General features: G+C 44.0%; 2 protein-coding genes and 1 pseudogene across 2 annotated transcripts; all 3 read right to left on the bottom strand.

Moving 5' to 3' along the window:
- Positions 1 to 408: 408 nt before the first annotated feature.
- Positions 409 to 2959, bottom strand: LOC127309158 (G-type lectin S-receptor-like serine/threonine-protein kinase SD2-5). The gene has a single exon (XM_051340121.2). It carries the CDS (start codon positions 2957 to 2959, stop codon positions 494 to 496), a length of 2466 nt encoding a protein of 821 aa, XP_051196081.1. The 3' UTR covers positions 409 to 493.
- Positions 2960 to 4441: 1482 nt separating this feature from the next.
- LOC127305271 (protein FAR-RED IMPAIRED RESPONSE 1) lies at positions 4442 to 7521 on the bottom strand. Its single transcript, XM_051335680.2, has 7 exons — positions 7392 to 7521; positions 7210 to 7281; positions 6597 to 6834; positions 5889 to 6501; positions 5345 to 5802; positions 4968 to 5255; positions 4442 to 4885 (listed from the first exon to the last, which is right to left on the bottom strand). Exons 1-7 carry the CDS (start codon positions 7439 to 7441, stop codon positions 4631 to 4633), a joined length of 1974 nt encoding a protein of 657 aa, XP_051191640.1. The 5' UTR covers positions 7442 to 7521; the 3' UTR covers positions 4442 to 4630.
- Positions 7522 to 11096: 3575 nt separating this feature from the next.
- LOC127305269 (G-type lectin S-receptor-like serine/threonine-protein kinase SD2-5) lies at positions 11097 to 16843 on the bottom strand (annotated as a pseudogene).
- Between the last annotated feature and the right edge of the window lie 642 nt (positions 16844 to 17485).

Genomic DNA, 17485 nt, shown 5'->3' with positions numbered 1-17485 from the left:
AAAACGAATTTTTTTGGAAAAAAAATGCATATTGCTGGAGGTTTAGCAGTACACATCACGATTTTTGCCTATTATGCTGATTAACGAAGTTTATTTTAGTCTATGTACTTGCCATTCGTTGTATGTATGCCAATGTAGTTTTTTCTTGCTTTTGCCTATGTAGATGTCTTGAGTACAACTATTGTACTGAGTTGGTAGGCATGAGTTGATCCGACGAATACACTTGTTTCCCAGGCCAAAAAATTCTTTATCGTTGGGTCTCAGCCTCCCAGGTAGGCCAGTGAAAAACACACTACCTTGGATTTCTTCATCGAGGGTAACTAGTTTTTCATCTTTAAAGTTAAAAAACCCTGAGGTACAAATAATCAAACGTATTTACATTGACCATAAAGTTCTTTTGGTGTCATTTTAAACATAATTCCATTGTACAAATATGATAGAGTACAAAATCCAAAGTGCATATTTTGAATTTCTTCTGCTCTACCCACCCGTTTCACCTTGGGCCAGATAATATAGATGCTTGAGATGGAACTGAATATGTTGACGGATTATCTTGAACAAACATGAGTGAATTTGCATCAAAAGTCTTTATGCTAATCGCACCTTCTAATACCTTGATCACGATTGACATTGAAGGCCTTTGAATGCTGTCATGTTGTAGGCACCATATTGCGAGCTTCATCATTTGAACTACTTCCTCATGGTGGGAGACCATATCATCACTATGCTTGTCAATCAGATCAACCAATCGATCGTTTTGAGCTTTTTCTCGTAATAGATTTATGAGCTGAACATTCTCCTCGCGTTGGGAGTTGTCAATGTTTTTTCTTCCACTTATTATTTCCATGATGACAACTCCAAAGCTATAGACATCAACTTTTTCAGTGATCTGCGATGTCAACCATTCAGGTGCTAGATATCCAGGTGTTCCTCTCATCATAGTCACTACCTTGCTTTGATCCCTATCTATCGGCTTGCATAGTCCAAAGTCAGCCACTTTGGCATTGAAGTTGTCGTCGAGGAGAATATTTTGGGGTTTGATATCCAAATGAGCAATTTTTCGCCTACACTCCTCATGAAGATAGCATAGGCCTTTGGCAATATCCAGAATGATACTGCAGCGTGTGCACCATTTAAGAGGGGCATTATTATCTTGGTAATAGATCCACCTGTCCAGCGACCCTCTTGACATATATTCATATACCAGAAGCCTCTCAGACTTTTCTACACAAAATCCAATCAGCCTGACAAGATTGATGTGCTCAATGCTACCAATAGTCTCGACCTCTGCCAAGAATTCTTTCTTTCCTTGTCTAGCGCTTTCTAGACGTTTCACTGCAACTCTGTTTTCACCCAATTTTCCTTCAAAAACTGATCCAAACCCACCTTCTCCAAGCTTCTTTCTGAACCCTTTTGTGCATTCGCTCAACTTCTCAAAAGAATACCTCGTTGGAATTCCATGGAATTGATCAAAATCAAATTCTTCATCTTGCAATTCATACTTTCTCCTCCTTTGTTTATAAAGAGCAACAACATTGATAAACAATACAAGAGCAGTAGCAGCACCAAGTGTAGCACCTAACATCACCTTCCTTTTGTTTTCATTAGAGGGGTTGCGCTGCACCTTCATTTTGTTTTCATTAGAGGAGCTAAGTTGCACCTTAATATAAGCAGAGGAGTTGTAATCATTATTAGGTTGTATTGATTTCAAGGAAAAGACCTTAGTCACCCACACACAATCTCCATGGGGAGCAATCCAGTTATACCTAATCAAAACGGCCATGCATGAACAATTCTTCAAGCAGGCTTGCTTACAGTCATCAGCGCTTGTTGCATTCATAGCCATGTGGCTGTCGTCGAAGTAAGAGATGTTGGGAAGGGTCAAGAGCCGATGGTGTCGCATTTCTTGACACGAGATTGGAGTTACTGGTGCGCAACCAAGATTTGGCTTCCGTTCATCCACTAGTTTGAAGTAGCTTGAACTTGAATCATTCTCAAGTGGACAGACACATTGCCCCTGTATGCATATACCATACTCCCCACAGACTGTTGGGTAATCACAAACATCCAACATGTACATTACATTAAATGCTATTATCCAGGCTTGACTAGACCATGACCATTCATACAGTCTCAGGTATCCATCTGAATCTAACCTCATGTACTGGATCGTGGATATAGCAGTTGGCAATGTAATATTACTAACATAATCTGGCCTTGGCTGCCCAAAGGTGGTGAGGCTTCCATTCATGAATGTAGCCTTTGTTGGATAATGTCCTATCTTGTTTTGTGCCATGAGATCCGAAAAGTAGCGCTGTGGTGGTGTGGATTCAACAAAAGCATATAATCCATCGGCTTGTACAGTGATATAGAAATGATTTGTTGCAAAAGTATTTGATGTGAGTCTCATACCTTCCACAAGTGACTGCCCAAGGACCAATGTGTCAGTAGGATGAGCAAAGGACTGCCACACAGTTGCCTTCTTGTGATCAAACAACACTAGATTGCCGATATCTGTGATCATCATGCCAGCTACAGATCGACCTGCACTATTGCTTGACCAGACGTGGCTACCATCAGCATCGCGGAGGACCAAGTTTCCATCTGTGGTGAATTCAAGGGTGGCATTCTCTTTGACAGGGCGATCCCGGTTTGCAGACCAGACAATCTGCTGAGTGATCAAGTCGGTGCTGCCAATGGATAACGCAAAAAGGAACTTGTCACAAGCAAATGTCGATATAGAGGAGGCACAACAGAACCCTGCATCAATCCGAAGCTCAAAGTCAGAGTCAGATATAACATTAGTGCCGATGTTGCGGTCGAGGCCTTTGAAGAAAACGCCGCTGTTGATCCAAATTGTTGAGGGTTTGGCTATAGAAGAATATTTTGAGGCCTGCGCCATACGGAGCAGAGGTGTTGCGGCTTCAAGCACGAGGAAGAAGAGAATGACAGGACCCATGGCGCTTGAAGCGGAAACTGCAATTGAATAAATATATCAGTTAGCGCAAGGAGGAAGCTAGCAAGTAACTCGAGATGAGCGCCGCACCTGAGGATACGCAGACGGAGAAGACGTGATCACCGGAGAGATGGCTGATCAGCTCAGCGAGGTACTTTGGAGTAGCTCTGGGATTTCCGGATATGTGATGCCGTGATGGTGTGATTAGTCCCAAAGTGCCCACTGGCTGAGTGACCGTGCGCTTGTGCCGACCCCAGTAAATTCAAGTCTCAGTCATTCGTCAACAGGTCTCGGTTTCAGTGGGTTGGTCGTATGGGTTTACCGCTCGTTCCTGTTAGACGAGGAAGCAAAGAATGATGTGCTGCATTTTACCAAAACTATTCATTGGTTTGAGTGGACTTGGGTCGGCCTAAGTTTCACCATCACAGATTATTTTCAGTAAAAGGTTTATGCTTTGTGCTGGTATTAGCAAAAGGATCTGAACAGGAGCCGTTTGCGATCTTATTGCCGACAGTTCTCCGGAGCTGTCCGCGATCACCGGGTAGCCTATACGGCTCTTGGTGGGGACTAACCTAATAACATCGGAAATGGTTCGCAGTGGAGGCAGTGATTCCTAATCTGAAGTTACATAGTACATCATCCCAACATCGGAACTAGAGAGAAATGGTCTAGGGTGGAATATGAGGTCAATGTCACGGTGAAGTGTTCATGTGCGCGTGTAAGCAATTCGAGCACACGGAGACGGGGATGCTCTGATGCCACTTCTCTATCTTTGTTTTCTTCTCCTGCCATATAGTGCATAATACTGTTCAATTTCAGGTGATGATCCACCTGGGCGTGCTTGAGATACCAAGGTTCCATATTGTGCCACGCTGGACAGCCGAGCGGATGAGCTGTTGGATGCATTGCAACAAGCAAGGAGTTAGCATAAGAAAAGGAGTAGACACAGGGGTCCGTTTTCGAAAAGAAGGATATCTTTTGAATCTTAAAGCCACTTAATTTTCCTTAGAAAATATGAAGAAACAAGACTTCCAAAGGGACCTTGGCATACACACTACATACTTTTCTTAGCCATGTGGTGTACCATCAAATTCATATGTCACAGAATAACAGACCAAGCCAGATTGCTCAACGCCCGGAGTAGTTCTGAGGTGTACGGCATGGGGTTAGATCCGATGCGGCGTGCTTGTGAAGATGATCGGTCCTACGAGCCCGTCATGAAGGGTATCGGTGAGCTGCAACGAGAACTATCTGCAATGAACGCAGCGGCGTCGGTGGGAGCCAAGGCGTCATCGCCTCCCGGATGTTTGAAGTCTGCCTTTAGGTCTGCAGTGCTTGACAAGGCTAAATCTGCATCGCTACTTGTACAGATGATGAAGGAAACCGAGCATGGAGCTCTGAATCTGTTGGATCTAGACATTCATCTTGATCAGAATGGCTCTTGCTCCTTTTTTTTTTCTCTGTTATCGTAAGCGAAGCGAAGTGTTATCGTCATCACGTCGCTGGATAACATATACTATTGTTTCACACGAGGACAAGTTCAGAGTTCCTAATAGAAACAAAAAAAAAAGGATCAAGAGCCTGTTGACCCATGTGAACCAAGTTGGATTTAACAGAATTCAAAATCCCTTGCTCAGTTTCCTTCCTCCAAGCATTCCAGGCCTCAGACTGACTTCAGACATCAGGCATCTGGGATACGATTTCTTGCATCCGATCCATATGCTTCATGGCGATCTCGAAGGACCGATCATCACGAGAAGCACGCCGCATTATCTTTATCCCCTTGTCATACAGCGCAAATCGCCTGCATCGCCAGCAAGTGTCTTTCTGTGGATGAGCGCGATGCATCCAACAGCGCAGCGGCTCGACTGTCCACCGTGGCACGATATGAGACCTTGGTATCTCGTGCACACCCAGGTGGACCATGACCTGAAAATTGGATTCTCAGGGCAATGAGAGGAACACAACAGCAACGATGGACAGAAGATGATAATGCTAGAGAATTTGTTACCTTAACAGCATGGCAGCAGACCATTCCCGTGTGCTCAAATTGCTTACACACACACATGAACGCTTCACCTTCTTCTCTGACATTGACCTCATATTCCACCCTAGACCATTTCTCTCTCGTTTCACTGTTGGGACACCATGCTTTGTACTTCAAATTAGGGATTACTGCCTCCACTACATAAGGTTCAGATTCGTATATGGTTTGTACAAACAGTTCGTACACAGCTCTTGTGTACACCTCGCTGGCATGCTTCTCTATTGGTAGATTTGTCCTCAGAACAACCTCATTCTGCACAAAGAAAAACAACAATTCATCATTAGTCTTTGCTCGTCTTAATGCCCATAGAAAAGATATTAATTCCCCGAAGTTAAGCTTACTATACTAGTACTCTTCTCCTCGAAATCGTCTTCCAGGTCTTGATCGGATCGCAGTTTCTCGTATTGTTTGACGAAAAGTTCCATTGAGCAATCCCATGGGACATATTCTTTTAGCAAGTGTCTCGCGCTCTCACACTTTTGTGTGCTAGTCTGTTTAGCACAGAATGTGTCGCTGAAGTATGCCTTAACCCACTTGTGCCGCACCTCATAGATTTGCATCAGAAATGGGTGATTCTCCAACCCATACTTCTGTAGCAGCATCTCCCATGCTCTTTCAAACTCATCAGTTGTCAACATGTCATTCAAAATTCTGTGGAATTCCACTCGAAACATACTTTCTTTTGTGTAATGAGAACCAAGGAAGTCCTTTGCCATGCCAAGGACCTGCCACTTGCACCATCTGTGTGTGGTGGATGGCAGTACCTCTCGTATGGCATCCTCAATTGCTCCGCATCGATCTACAAGGTTTTAAATAAAACAAATTAGATGGTGGCGCTGCAAAAACAATATTGGGTAGGGAACGGTGTGTAAAAAGCAATCTGACCAGTTAGTATAGTTTGGGGCTGTTTCCCACCCATTAATTGGAAAAACTGGCTGAACACCCATTTGAAGCTGTCCACTTTCTCATCTGTCATCAGCACCCCGCCAAGCAATATGGTCTCGAAGTTGTTGTTGACTCCAACAAAAAGGCCAAATGGTATTTCATACATGTTTGATCGGTAGGTGGTATCGAAGGTAATCACATCGCCAAAGGAGTGGTAGTGAGTGGAGTTCTGGATACTGGTCCAGAGTAGCGTCGTTACTCTACAGTCATTATCAATCTGAAAAGTATAATTAAACAGTGGATCCTTTACTCTGATCCTGGTAAAGGTTTCCATGGTGTTCCTAAAATCATCAAAGTGTGGATTCTCTGCTCCAATTTCAGCAATGACTGGCACATTGTTTTCTCTTAGTTGGCGGATCAAGTCCCTCGTGTTCTTGTTGATACTAGTATGAGACCGCCAGGATAACTTCTCTTTACACGCCCTGGAAAGTGTGTGATTATGCCCAACTTGATGTTCGCACACGTACCATCCACTGTCTCTGGATCTCAGCAAACGAATCGATGCCGTGCATTCACAGCTGAGGGGTGAATTGTTGTACTTGGTTGGTTTCCCCTGTATAAGATAATATTTTCAGAACGCTGGTATTGAGTACAACCGGAAAAAAATAATCAAAAGTGCAACCTTACAGGGAAGGATAAATTTCATACCTCACACGCACAAACAAATTTCTGCATGCATTTACTTCCTTGAGAATCCAGACTGCTCTCGCCGTACCTAATTCCAAAACCAGATTCCCAGGAATAAATGTTGTAGAACTCATAGGCCTCGCCAAGAGAAACAAAGCTAGTCCCCAACTTTGGATTGACCACGGCCTCAGTTTCCCTTTTGGCGAACCCAGCAATCGCCTTCACCAGTGCGCTAACATGTTCTTCTCCTGGCTGCGCCCTACAATTTTTTTTTGTCAGCACCTAGTTAGATATGCAGAGATCTGTAGTAAGTTGATCGATGGAAGTGGAATTCCTTAATTTGCACCATTTGGACAGGACAAAACAGAATATATCTACGACCTGGTTGTGATTATCAATCAATAGGAGTACTGAGCACATGCACTGGATTGGGATTGTAGTATCTATGAAGATCGACCAATGCTTTAGTTCATAATGATTTGCCAAAAACTTGCAATAGGCAAGTAGAGTTTGATTCAGAAAGAAAAAAAATTGGGCACACATCTAAACCCTAACCCCCAAATCGTTGGGCTACTGATGCAGCAGGCAGTAGCGCCTCGAGCGACGGCTCGTGAGATTGATGCGACGCACGTACCTAGGATGAGGAACGGCGGCGGCGGCGGCGGCTTGCGCATGAGGCTTCGAACCCTTCTCCTTCATCCTGGCCCTGTACCAACGGAATGAACCAAAACGAGCCGCCCGCGTTTAGTTAACTTCGCCGGACCAGTGGCGGAGATAAACAAGGGTAGATGGGAGAGTGGCGAGGCACTGGCTAACCTCGGCTGCTCCTTCCCGGGCGGCAAGAACTCCGCTGCCGTCTCTGCCATCGGCGGCGGTTGGCAGCCTGCCCAGGAGGAGGACGGCGGAGGAAGAAGAGTTTCTTTTCCAGTAAATTACGCTTTGCTAATTTAGGATATTATGCATTGTAGAGCTGATATAATATCACGTGCATTACGATACTTCTACTAATCTAATAAATATTTGTGTAAAGTATAGTTGAAGCAAAAAAAAAATACTTTACCAATTCATCATATTTAACTTTTTTTATATTCTCAATGCAAATGTATTTACCATTAAATTTTCTAGTTTTAAGTGCTATGATACTGTATCTACCTCTAATATCAATCTCACCTCTCTTTTATTAATTGTTGTGTGATACATCAGATTTTTGTCAACATATAATACTACCTATAATACTTTTATTGGGCTAGTCTTATAGATATTCTAGTACTACTATGAGGCAAAATTATCTAATACTAAAAAATTGAGGATTTCAAAAAAAAAAACTTTTCGGGCTCGCTATCGCCCCCCGCGCGAGCGAGAGGGAGCCAACCCTAGCGCCACCGCCCGTTCCCCTTCACCCCCTCCCCTCCGTCGCTGCTGGTGCGTGCCGACGGGCGTTGCTCGTGCGGTGCCGGCGGCGGCGGCCGGCCATTCCCCGCGCGCGTGGCAAGGAGGCGCGGAGCTCGGCGCCCGCGGCGGTGCTCTTCGGCGGTTGTCGGTCCGGCGCGGCTGGGTGGCTACGATGGCGACGGCGCTGCTCCTTGGCGGCGGCGTGGCGCGGGTAGGCGGCAGGCTGGTCGCCGGCGTGCAACCAGCGGGGTCGTCTCGACCTACATATGGACCAGTTGGGCCCAATCTGGGATTGGACGGGCTGCCCTAGGCGTGTTGTTGTCGTTTTGTGGAGGTGGCGGAGGTGCGTCGGTGGGGATGGGTTGTGGCGGCACTACCAGTCGACCTGCTGCAGCGTGGCGGCGGAGACTTCACGGGCCAGTACGGGCCTGGTGTGTCTCTGCTACTACGTCCGGTCGGCTACCGCGAAGGCGGTGGAGGTAGTGCCCTCCCGCGCGGCTGCGGTGCTGCTGCCCCTTACCCGTTGTCCCTTTCCTTTCTCTAGGCCTCGCGACGGTGTCCGCCTCAGTGATACAATGAAGTTGTAGTCAAGACCGTGGTGGCGCATGCTGGTGGGCGACAGGTTGGGTGGGCTATTTGGATCGTCCAAGGTGGTGTTGGTTGGGGTAAGGAGAAATCCTTGCCGGCTCGTTCGGCACCGATGCGGTCACACCTGCGGGTGCCATCCTTCCTTCCTGAAGGGCATCGGGTGTACCTCCCTCCTCACCCCCGCCGCGTACCAGGGGAAACCCTAGGACTTGTCTGGGCAGCAGCGGCGTCGTCGTCGTTTTCCTTGTTGGAGGTCTTGCTTGGTATGTGGGCAATCCAGAGTGCTAGGAGCGTGGTAAGACTTGTCCGGAGGGCGCAGCGTTGGCGACTCGTCTTCGTTTCTTCCGTCAGAGCTGCAGGTGATAGCATTCTGTTTCTCTTTTCTTTCTTTCTGTGTCTTTTCTTTTGTGCTTGGTTGTGTTGCAGCCTCATCGTGCTTCTTGTATCTTGTGGTTGCTATATTAATATAGCAGGGCGTAAGCCTATTTCAAGAGAAAAACTGAAGGTTCTTTTACACTACATTTAAGAAAAACTACTGATTCGCAAAAAAAAGAAAAACTACTGGCTCGAGCCAATTTGGAAATAATAATTTATATATGGTATGCCCTTCAACTTTTTTGGTAAGATAAAATAAAATTCCGGTCAACTTTTTTTGCTAGTATGTCATTTTCCAAATCTGCCCAAACACAAATCTAAATCCTCACTCCCCGTGGGTCTCGCTCTCGCATTACAAATTCTGCCGTCGTGCGTAGCGCCGGCCTCCGCCGCCTCCTCGGGCGGAGAAAAGGAAAATGAAGGAACTGCTCGGTCGTGTCCGAATCCGGCCGCCGTTGACCACCACCAACTGCTCGGCCACGGCCGCCTCCGGTGCTCTGTTTGCTGGGTCGCTGCGTCTACTAGTGATTCCATCCCGGCCGACTTCTCCGACTCCACATAAAAGGTACCTTTGAGTTCAGTCTGTTGTTTTCTGGCTTCTGCAACTCGCCCCTCGGCATCAACGGATGGATGGCGTCTCCTGATTTTTTGCAGCTCCCGCGGGATGCAGGTGGATGGGTTTCCCAGTGTGAAGGGCCTGACCTGATGGATTTTGCTTACTTCCGTTCATGGATGGATTAGTGAGCTGCCTAATTATGCAGGGGAAACCATTTGCTTGATTACATCTAAGGTACAGTATTCAGGTTGGTCAGCTGGTGGTCATATGCGTATTTGAGCGTTTTGAGCCTACACGATTTGCTTATCCTAGTGTCTGTTCGAGATTCACTCCATCTAGTTAAGCAGTATCGTAATGCAGATAGCTACAAATGTTTTCTGTACATTGTGAACGGGTCATAGCCTCATAACTGTTTTCAGTTCAGTACTATATACATGTTCAATGAAGTGTCCAAGTTCTTCTGCTCCTTTAGTTCAGACGTCAAGTTTGCACCCCAACCTCTGCTGAAATATCATGTGCAGCTATCTAAAAATTCATCATGTGATCTTACATAAACTGATCCACTGTTCCTGAGTTATTCTATTTTGTATTATCACAAGTAGAACACATGACCGAGAATAAAAGCTGAAAGAGTCGTATCCGTGCACCTAGATACAGCTACAGATACAAGCCTCAGAGAATGCCTCAAGGCATCCTAGATGTTATGAACTCTTTTGGGGGTGTATCAACTTGATACTTTTGCAAAGAATCAACAAGTTTTCCATAAAAAAAATGGAGCAATGAGGTTCCTCCCACGGCCTTGTGAAATGCAAGTTAGTGCTTGGTAAATGAAACCATCTCTCTGCATACAAGGTAGCTCCATTTGTAATTGTGATGGTCACTAATACAACTTTCAGCAAATGAAACCAACCATTTCTGTCATTGTTACCAACGTATTTTTCTATTATAATTATCTGTGTACCTTTCTTTCCTTATTTCATTACTTGGTTGGTTGTGCAGGTTGATGTGGGCACATGGGTGTTGCAGAAGATGTAAATTTGCAATGCGCCTTTTGCATTACTCTGCACTAAGGTGCACATGCTTAATTTGGTCTCTCAATTATTTTCGGATAAATCATGCATTTCCATGTTCTAAGTAGTTATTTGCCATCATTCTTATGAGTTGTGCTGCAATAAAACAATGGTGACGTGCTTGACTTTAGCATGTCATCCATGAAAGAGAAATGATAAAAAAGGGAATAATATGCTTGTGTGGATTTTAACCTATATCTAGATAGGGAGCGAAACATAAAAGGGGGAATAGAAATACAACACAGTTTATATTGTGTCTTTTGACGGAAACTTTCCTATTCTGCTTTATCGTAGAAGTATATTCCAGTGTAAGCTTGCTGTTGTGTCTACTGCTACTTTAGTCCACTAGAATTACCAAACTCTAGTTTATTTCTTTCATGCACTAGATTCTGTGCTGCACTTAGATTTGTGACCACATCGATATCCAAACACAAATCTAAACCCCCACTACTCATCGTTCTTTGTCGCGTCTTCCACTACAAATCCAGCCGTCGTCGAGCGTACTGCTGGCCGCTGCCACCGCCGCCTCCTCACTGGACTGCTTCGACGATCCGTCACCGGGAGCAGGGGGCAAGATAACGGGAAAATGGTGGAATTGCTCGGTCGTGTCCAAATCGAGCCGCCATCGACCAGCACCGCACCGATAAAGGCTTCCTAAAAACAATCTAATGAGTAATAATGTCTTCCCTTGGCCTTGTGAAATGCAAGTTAGTGGTCGGTGAATGAAAACCGTCCCTCAGCTTCAGACAAAGCCAGCTCCATTTGTAATTCTGATGCACATTAACATTACTTTCAACAAATGGAACCAATTGTTGCTCTGGTTGCTGTCAATTTATTATTCCATTAGAATTAGTAATAACCCTTCCTTTCATTCCTTCATTACCTGGTTGCTGCAGGTTTCTTTTCGTCCATCCGATAGTTCTTGCTTTATTGTTGACTACAATTTTGAATTTCTATCATATTTCAACAATACAAATAGTATAGGATACAAAAGCAGTAGTCCATAACTTGACATTCTTCTGCTCATTACCCGCCCGTTTCATCTTGGGCCAGATAATATGCATGCTTGAGCTGGAACTGAATATGTTGGTGGGTTATCTTGAACAAACATGAGTGAATTTGCATCGAAAGTTTCTATGCTAATCGCACCTTCCAGTACCTTGATCACGATTGACATTGAAGGCCTTTGAATGCTGTCATGTTGTAGGCACCATATTGCAAGCTTCATCATTTGAACTACTTCCTCCTGGTGTGAGACCATATCATCACTATGCTTGTCGATCAGATCAATCAATTGGTTGTTTTGAGCCTTTTCCTGTAAAAGATTTATGAGCTGAACATTCTCCTCGGGCTGAGAGTTGTCAATATTTTTCCGTCCACTTACTATTTCCATGATGACAACTCCAAAGCTGTAGACATCAACTTTTTCAGTGATCCTTGATGTCAACCATTCAGGTGCCAGATATCCAGGCGTTCCTCTCATCATAGTCACTACCTTGCTTTGATCCCTATCTATTAGCTTGCATAATCCAAAATCAGCCACTTTGGCATTAAAGTTGCAATCCAAGAGGATGTTTTGTGGTTTGATATCCAAATGAACTATTTTTCTCCTGCAGTCCTCATGAAGATAGCACAAACCCTTCGCAACATGAAGGATGATCTTACAACGTGTGCACCAATCAAGAGGCACATTGTTATGGCAGTAATAGATCCACCTATCAAGCGACCCTCTCAACATATACTCATACACGAGAAGTCTCTCAGACTTCTCTGCACAGAAGCCAATCAGCCTGACAAGATTGATGTGTTCAATACTTCCAATAGTCTCGACTTCTGCCAAAAACTCTTTCTTTCCTTGTCTAGCACCTTCCAAACGTTTCACTGTAACTCTCTCTTCACCAAATTTACCTTCAAAAACCGACCCAAACCCACCTTCTCCGAGCTTCTTACTGAACCCTTGAGTGCATTCGCGCAACTTTTGAAAAGAATATCTCGTTGGTGTTCCAGGCAATTGATCAAAATTAAATTCATCTTTCTCTTCATACTTTCTCCTCCTTTGAAGATAAAGAGTGACAACAATGACAAGCAATGCAAGAGCAGTAATAGTTCCAAATGTAGTAGCTAAGATCACCTTCTTTCTGTCCGCATTGGGTGCAGAAAGTGAGGGGATAAGTTGCACCTTGAGGTAAGCGGATGCGTAATCAGCATTTTCAGGTTGTATTGCATGCAAAGAGAAGACCTTTTTCACCCACACACATCCTCCAGCTCTGAACAGAACGGCCCTGCAGGAGCAGTTCTTCAAGCAAGCTTGCTTACAGTCATCTTCATTTGTTGCATTCACAACCGTTTGGTTGTCATGAAAGTATTTAACATTTGCAAGGCTCAAGAGCTGGTGGCGTTGCATTTCATGACAAGAGATTGGAGTTAGCGGCATGCAGCCAAGATCTAGTGTCTGCTCATCCACTGGCTTGAAGTAGCTGGAACTAGAACTGTTTTGGAGTGGACAAGTGCATTGCCCCCTCGTGCATAAGCCGTACTCCCCGCAGGTTTTTGGGTAAGCACAGTTATCCATACCCATTGACCCCAGTACATCATACAGCACCTCACTGTACAGGAACACATCTCTATTAGGAAGAAATGGCAGGCCATATAGCATCAGGTGTCCATCTGGATCTAATCTCATGTACGGGATGTAATCAGATGTTGGCAATGATATATTATCGCTCATATCTGGCCGCAAAATAAAGCTAAGGCTTCCATCCATTAATGTCGAATCCCCTCCCTGGCAATCGAGCGCTCGAGCAATCACTTTCTGTGGCGCGGAAGCGCTCGCGCAGCGAGTCAATTCCCTTTTTATCACCTAGTGTTTAATTGCGTTCACATGTGTTCACACTAACAGCTTGTATTACTACTTTGCAAGTTGCATGTAGTAAAGAGCGTTCACACTGCATGCATGCACATGCACAGATCATCTCATTGATTTGCATTTAATGAGCTAACTTTTTAGCATGCTTTCGTAAGTTGTTGCATGCATACACATAGCATCTCACTTTTTTTCTTCAGCACGAGGCAGATTCTCAATTCTCTTTTTGCAATTCCCTTTTGATTTTTTTTCGTACGGTAATTCATGTTTAAGGGGATCCTTTTGCAATTCCCTTTTTCGGGCCAGTGGTTTTTAAGGGGGGGGGAAATAACGGGTGGGAAGATCCACTTGCAACTCAAATGAACTACCACTTGCTACTCAAATTAAGTATTATTTTTAAGCTGTAAGCTAACAAAAGTTGCTAAAATATTCTAAATGAAATTTACTTTTTTAGGGTTGCTGGGTATTTATATTTACCGTTGATAAATAACGGGGCACCGGATTGATAACTTGTAAACAAAAAAAGAGTCGCTACATATTTTAAATTAAATAAAAAAATTAGGGTTGATATTTATTTATATTTACCATTGATAGATAGCGGATCACCGGATTGATAGCTTGTAAACTAAAAGAGAGTCGCTAAAATATTCTAAATGAAATATTTTTTAGCGTTATTATTTATTTATATTTATAGTTGATAAATAACGAGGCACAAGGTTGATAGCTTGTAAAATAAAAAAATGTTCGCTAAAATATTTCTAAATGAAATACTTTTTAGGGTTGGTAGTTATTTATAATTACCATTGATAAATAACTAGATTCCGGGTTGATAACTTGTAAACTAAAAAGAGTCGCCAAAATATTTAAAATAAATTTAGATTTTTAGGGTTGGTAGTTATTCATATTTACTATTGATAAATATCGTGACAGGGTTGATAGCTTCTAAACTAAAAAAGATTCGCTAAAATGTTTAAAATAAAATTAACTTTGGGGTTGATAATTTTATACATTTACCGTTGATCACTCAAGTACGGAGAGGTTGATTATTCCAAACAGAGAGGGTTGATAACTTTTAGTCCGAAAAAAAGTTGCTCGAAACATATCAACATGGGTGCTAGTTTTGAAGATCTCGTCGAGACGGATTTATTGGTGAAAGCGAATCTTAATTTGGAGTTGTCGTTTGAAAGTTAAAACGTTTTGGATTTTCAAATTTGGAAAAGATTCCGCTGACATCGGCAGATTCGTCTATTTGTGCATGCATGCATAACTTTTTCTCAATACCTGCACCAGGGTTGATAATTTTATACATTTACCGTTGATCACTCAAGTACGGAGGGTTGTTTATTCAAATAGAGAGGGTTGATAACTTTTAGTCCGAAAAAGTTGCTCGAAACATATCAACATGGGTGCTAGTTTTGAAGATCTCACGAGACGGATTTATTGGTGAAAGCGGATCTTAATTTGGAGTTGTCGTTTGAAAGTTAAAACGTTTTGAATTTTGAAATTTGGAAAAGATTCCATGACATCAACAGATTCGCCTATTTGTGCATGCATGCAGAACTTTCCTCAATACCCTCGCACCAGGTTGATAATTTTATACATTTACCGTTGATCACTCAAGTACGGAGGGGTTGGTTATTCAAATAGAGAGGCTTGATAACTTTTAGTCAGAAAAAAAGTTTGTCGAAACATATTAACATGGGTGCTAGTTTTGAAGATCTCGTCGAGACGGATTTATTGGTGAAAGCGGATCTTAATTTAGAGTTGTCGTTTGAAAGTTAAAACATTTTGAATTTTGAAATTTGGAAAAGATTCCGCTGACATCAGCAGATTCGTCTATTTGTGCATGCATGCAGAACTTTTCCTCAATACCCTTGCACTGCGTTGATAATTTTATACCTTTGCCGTTGATCACTCAAGTACGGAGGGCTTGATTATTCAAATAGAGAGGGTTGATAACTTTTAGCCCGAAAAAAAAGTCGTCGAAACATATTAACATGGGTGCTAGTTTTGAAGATCTCGTCGAGACGGATTTATTGGTGAAAGCGGATCTTAATTTGGAGTTGTCGTTTGAAAGTTAAAACGTTTTAAACTTTTAAATTTGTTCCTTTTTGCATGCATGCAAATGTACGGCAAGGTAAAACACGTTTGCTCCTAATCATGTCTGAAACCGATCGCTCGCTAATCTCCTAGCGATCGAGCGCCAGCTAGGGCAGCCCCATTAATGTGGCCCTTGTTGGATCATTTCCTATCTTTCCTATTTTTGTCTGGTACGAAAAGTAGAGTTGTGAGGATGTGGGTCCTTCAGCATAATAAGCATTTAATCCATCGGGGCGTACAGTGATATAGAACTGACCCTCAGTCGGATTTCTTGTAGAAGTACTTGATGTGAGCCTCATACCTTCCACAAGTGACTGTCCAAGGGCCAATGTGTCAGTAGGATGCATGATCAAATGACTGCCACACTGTAGCATTTCTGTGATCAAACAACACCAGATTACCGATCACGGTGATCACCATGCCATTTACAGACCGGCCTGAGCTGCCGCTTGACCAGACATAACTACCATCGGCATCACGGAGGACTAAGTTCCCACCCAAGGTAAACTCAAGGGTGGCGTTTTCCTTAACAGGGTGATCCCGGTTGGCAGACCAGATCACTGGACCCAGACCAATAACGGTGGTAAAGAAGACGGCAAATAGGTAAACTTTGCATGTGGGTTCGGTGCCATCGGTGGCACATATGAATCCTGCGCCAAAGTATTCGGGGTCATCTTGGAGAATGACGCGCATGGCTGAATCACCGAGTTGAGCATTGTTGATCCACAACGTCGGCGGTTTGGGCGTTGAATTATCATTAAAGTTCCGTGCCGCAAAGAGCGGCGGTGCTGCTGCTGCAATCACGAGGAGGAGGAGATTGGCGGGACTCATAGCACTTGGGTGAAAACGGAGACTGTAATCAATAATAATAATAATCAGTTACTTCTTGACTTATGATTAGACAACAAGATACAGGGGTCTAGGATGAATGGCAGAGTAGAACCAAGATCACACCTGAGGACACCGGAGAAGATGCGATCGCCTGAGAGACGGGGGTGCCTGAACAATATCACACGGTCAACCCTGATGCAGTTGCCGGAGAGATGGGAGTAGCCATGAGTGTTTCGGGATTTGGGGGATGGATTGGTATGTCTAGCTAGTTCCACAGCGTCACGGACTGGCTAGCTGTGCTGACCCAAGATTTCATTACTGGATGCTCGTCGTGTGGTCTACCTATCACGGGTTGTCTTCGTCAGGCAAGAAATGTGACGATTCTGATCATGAAATCGCCCCTCCGTACGTGACCATTATCGCCGGAGAGATGACTTGGAGTGTCTCTTGGGTTTCCGGAGATGGGCTGGTCTCTGATTAGTCCCACAAGGGCCACAAGGCGCCACTGACTGACTTGGATGTGCTCTTGTGTGGCGGCCACAAGTTGGAGTGCAGGTCGTCAAGAAGTCCCAGTGGACTGAGTGGACACAAAAAGCCAATCGGATATGCATGGTACGGTCCAATGAAAATTCCCACCAGAGAATATTTCAAGCGTACGAATTCTAATATCGACTGGTACAGGCACGTAGGGGTGAATATGAATGAATTCATGTTCATCTACTCTACCCAATCATAATATTAATTCATAACTCACAAGAAATATCTCTCATGAAAAGTAACAATCTTACAGAACCGCATCACGTATTGTGTAAGATAGATAACAAAGAACATAATCTCTCGCTCTACCATCCCCACCTTTTGTACCTAACTAATACGCTAACCAGGACTCGAACTAGCAGTAGAGGTCATCATGGGCTGCAAACCGGAATATAGGCAATTGGCAGATTTGGAGTTCATGGTGTCATAGGGACTCGATCTTAGCTCGTTCGAATTCTTCGGTGGCCACGTCACTCCCAAAAGTTTCCAACGGATTCCATCAACAAATCCCGAAACACTCATGGAGGGCTCGGTACCTCGATTGGTCCAGCATGCGGTGTCCTCGGTACAAGGCCTCCGAGAGCATCGTGAGCTGCAT

This window comes from Lolium perenne, chromosome 6 (assembly GCF_019359855.2).
Source record: "Lolium perenne isolate Kyuss_39 chromosome 6, Kyuss_2.0, whole genome shotgun sequence".
Classification (NCBI taxonomy): domain Eukaryota; kingdom Viridiplantae; phylum Streptophyta; class Magnoliopsida; order Poales; family Poaceae; genus Lolium; species Lolium perenne.
The sequence above is the reverse complement of the archived record's forward strand: the minus strand, read 5'-3'. Positions and strand labels throughout refer to the sequence as shown.